The 2,354-nt window shown below is 59.2% G+C and overlaps 1 protein-coding gene across 1 annotated transcript in view; it reads right to left on the bottom strand.

The window, feature by feature from the left end:
* The window catches only part of LTBP4 (latent transforming growth factor beta binding protein 4), a 30,000-nt gene that overhangs the window by 11,189 nt on the left and 16,457 nt on the right, over positions 1-2,354 (bottom strand). The window contains exons 14-18 of the mRNA XM_023743966.1: positions 2,130-2,255; positions 1,921-2,040; positions 803-931; positions 458-583; positions 1-108 (exon numbers count right to left, since the gene is read on the bottom strand). Coding sequence (XP_023599734.1) covers positions 1-108; positions 458-583; positions 803-931; positions 1,921-2,040; positions 2,130-2,255 — 609 coding nt within the window. The remainder of the gene's footprint in view (positions 109-457; positions 584-802; positions 932-1,920; positions 2,041-2,129; positions 2,256-2,354) is intronic.

The raw sequence follows: 2,354 nt of genomic DNA, 5'->3' as shown, positions 1-2,354 counted from the left end.
GGTCGGGGCTGGCGCGGTGTCCCGGAGGACAGACGCACTCGAAGGAGCCGTCGGTGTTGGTACAGATGCCGCTCTGGCAGAGGTCCTCCTCGCTGCATTCGTCCACGTCTGCGGGACAGAATCCAAAACCCGACCCACCTCCTCCTCCGCTCCACCTCCCAGGCCATGGCCCTCCACAGCCCTCTCCCCGCTCCGGCCAGTCTTAGGCTCCTCCCTTCTCAAGCCCCACCCTCCGCGGGGTTAGGCCCATTCCTTTCCAACCACTGCCCAGCTACCCAGACTCTGCTCTCCCCTGTCCTCTCCCAACCCCCCCTCCCATCTCAGCCCCAGGCCCCACAGGCTCCGCCCCCAAAATGCGTCCCGACTCCATCCAGAATTCAGACTCCCCATTCCTTGTCCTGCCTTTTCCTGGTATAAGACCACCCTTTCCGGGTCTGGGCCCAGCGTGGGTACAGACCGAGGCAAGAGGCTCCGCGGGGTCCGGGCCGGTAGCCGGGGGCACAGGTACAGGCATAGGAGCCGTCGGTGTTGAGGCATTCGCCGTGGGGGAAGCAAAAGTCGCCCTCCAGGCACTCGTTCACGTCTAGGGTGTGCGAGACAGAGCTGGGGGTCACCGGACCCGCCCCTGAGACCCAAGCCCCGCCCACAAAGCGGCCACCTCGCCCCCAAGCCGCATGCTCTGTTGGGTGGGCTCTTGGGCTCCACCCACAGCTCCTCTGTCCAGCTTCCAACTCCCCAACAGGCTTCGCCCAGGAACCCCTGCCCATCTCAGGCTCTCCGGCCCTGGCCCCATCCTGCCCACCTGCGCAGGGCCCAGGCCGGCCAGGCGGCGCCCGGTAGCCAGGCGCGCAGCTGCAGTGGAAGGAGCCTTCGGTGTTAGTGCAGTGGCCATGGGGGCCGCAGGAGGCGCCCGAACTGCATTCGTCCACATCTGTGGGAATGGGGGTTCCAGAAGGGGTCCAGAAAAAAGGGGGACCCATGTAATACTTTCAACAATAAAGATTTTTTAAAAAGAAAGAAGGGGTCTAGTCTAGAGACACACCGGACGGATTCCGTTGGGGCAAGGGGTCTACAAGAGGTGGTGGGCAGTGTCTTGGTTTGGATATGGGAAGGCTCCATGGCAGAAGTGGGCTGGGGAGACCCGGGTTCTCTGATTCTGGGGACCATGATTGGGGGTTCTGCGGGTTTGGGTTTTTGGAACTCCCTGTGCCAGGATCCTGGTACAGGGGTCATCAATTAATTAGGGTAAGGGGTTGGGTCTTGTAAACCAGGATCACTGGATGACATTCTGATGAGTCAGGGTCAGTGAATTGGAGGATCTGAGACCAATTAGGTCAGGTGTTATAGTCAGGGTCCAGAGTTCTGCCTCTAGTCAGGGGTTGGGGCTGGGGATGTGAACCCAGTCAGGCCCCAGGGAAGGGACTCTGAGAAGAGACAGGGGCAGTGAAAGAGAGAGTATCAAGGGTTACACAGAATCAGGGGTTGTAGCAGGGTTATGGTCAGGAGTTATGGTTAGGTCAAATGTCAAAGTCAAGTTCAGGGGTCACAAGTCACATACAGAACTTGTGACCATAAGGACAGGCAGGGTCAGGAGGGTCACACTTGCTGTAGAGTTGTGGCAAGGGGTTATTAGCAAGGATCATGGTTAGGGTCAAATGTCAAGTTGAATGTCTATGAGTCATAGAGTAAGAAGTCACATTCAGGGTCAAAGGTTGTAGTCCAGGTCAGGAACTGCAGTCTGAGTCAGGGGCCCATAGTCTATGTTAAAAGTTAGTCAGGCTCTGGGACGTGTGGTTCGGGTGAGGGAACTGAGGTCCAGGTCAGGAGGTTATGGACCAGGTCTGGGTTGCAGTCCAGGACAGGGGTCACCATCTAGGTCAGAAGTTACACTGCAGGTCCAAGGTCATAACCTGCTCTTACCAGTACATCGGCCACGGTGCAGGTGGTAGCCGGCAGGACAAGCCCTGCACTGGAAGGAGCCGGGGGAGTTCACACATTCCTGCCCAGGACACGCCAGGTGGTTCTCACACTCATCAACATCTGAAGGACAGGGGAGAGTATGGCCTTGAAGGAGTGTTTTCACAGCCCCCCCCCCCCCCAGGCCTCCCTCCCTCCCTCCGGGCCCTCACCCTCGCACTCGGAGCCAGCAGGGCTGGGTTGAAAGCCTGTTGGGCAGACGCACTGGAAGCTGCCTTCTGTGTTCTCACACCGTCCATAGGCACAGGGCTGGGGGCTACGGGCACATTCATCCACATCTGGGCAGAGGGGACCAGTGGGGCTGAGGAAGGAGCCTGGACCCATCTCCATTGCCATCACCCACCTCAGCCTCAAGCGTTGCAGTCTGGAGGCAGCCT

The sequence above is a fragment of the Myotis lucifugus genome, unplaced genomic scaffold, assembly GCF_000147115.1.
Source record: "Myotis lucifugus unplaced genomic scaffold, Myoluc2.0 scaffold_421, whole genome shotgun sequence".
Taxonomy (NCBI): Eukaryota; Metazoa; Chordata; class Mammalia; order Chiroptera; family Vespertilionidae; genus Myotis; species Myotis lucifugus.
This window is presented reverse-complemented; position numbering and strand designations above follow the sequence as displayed.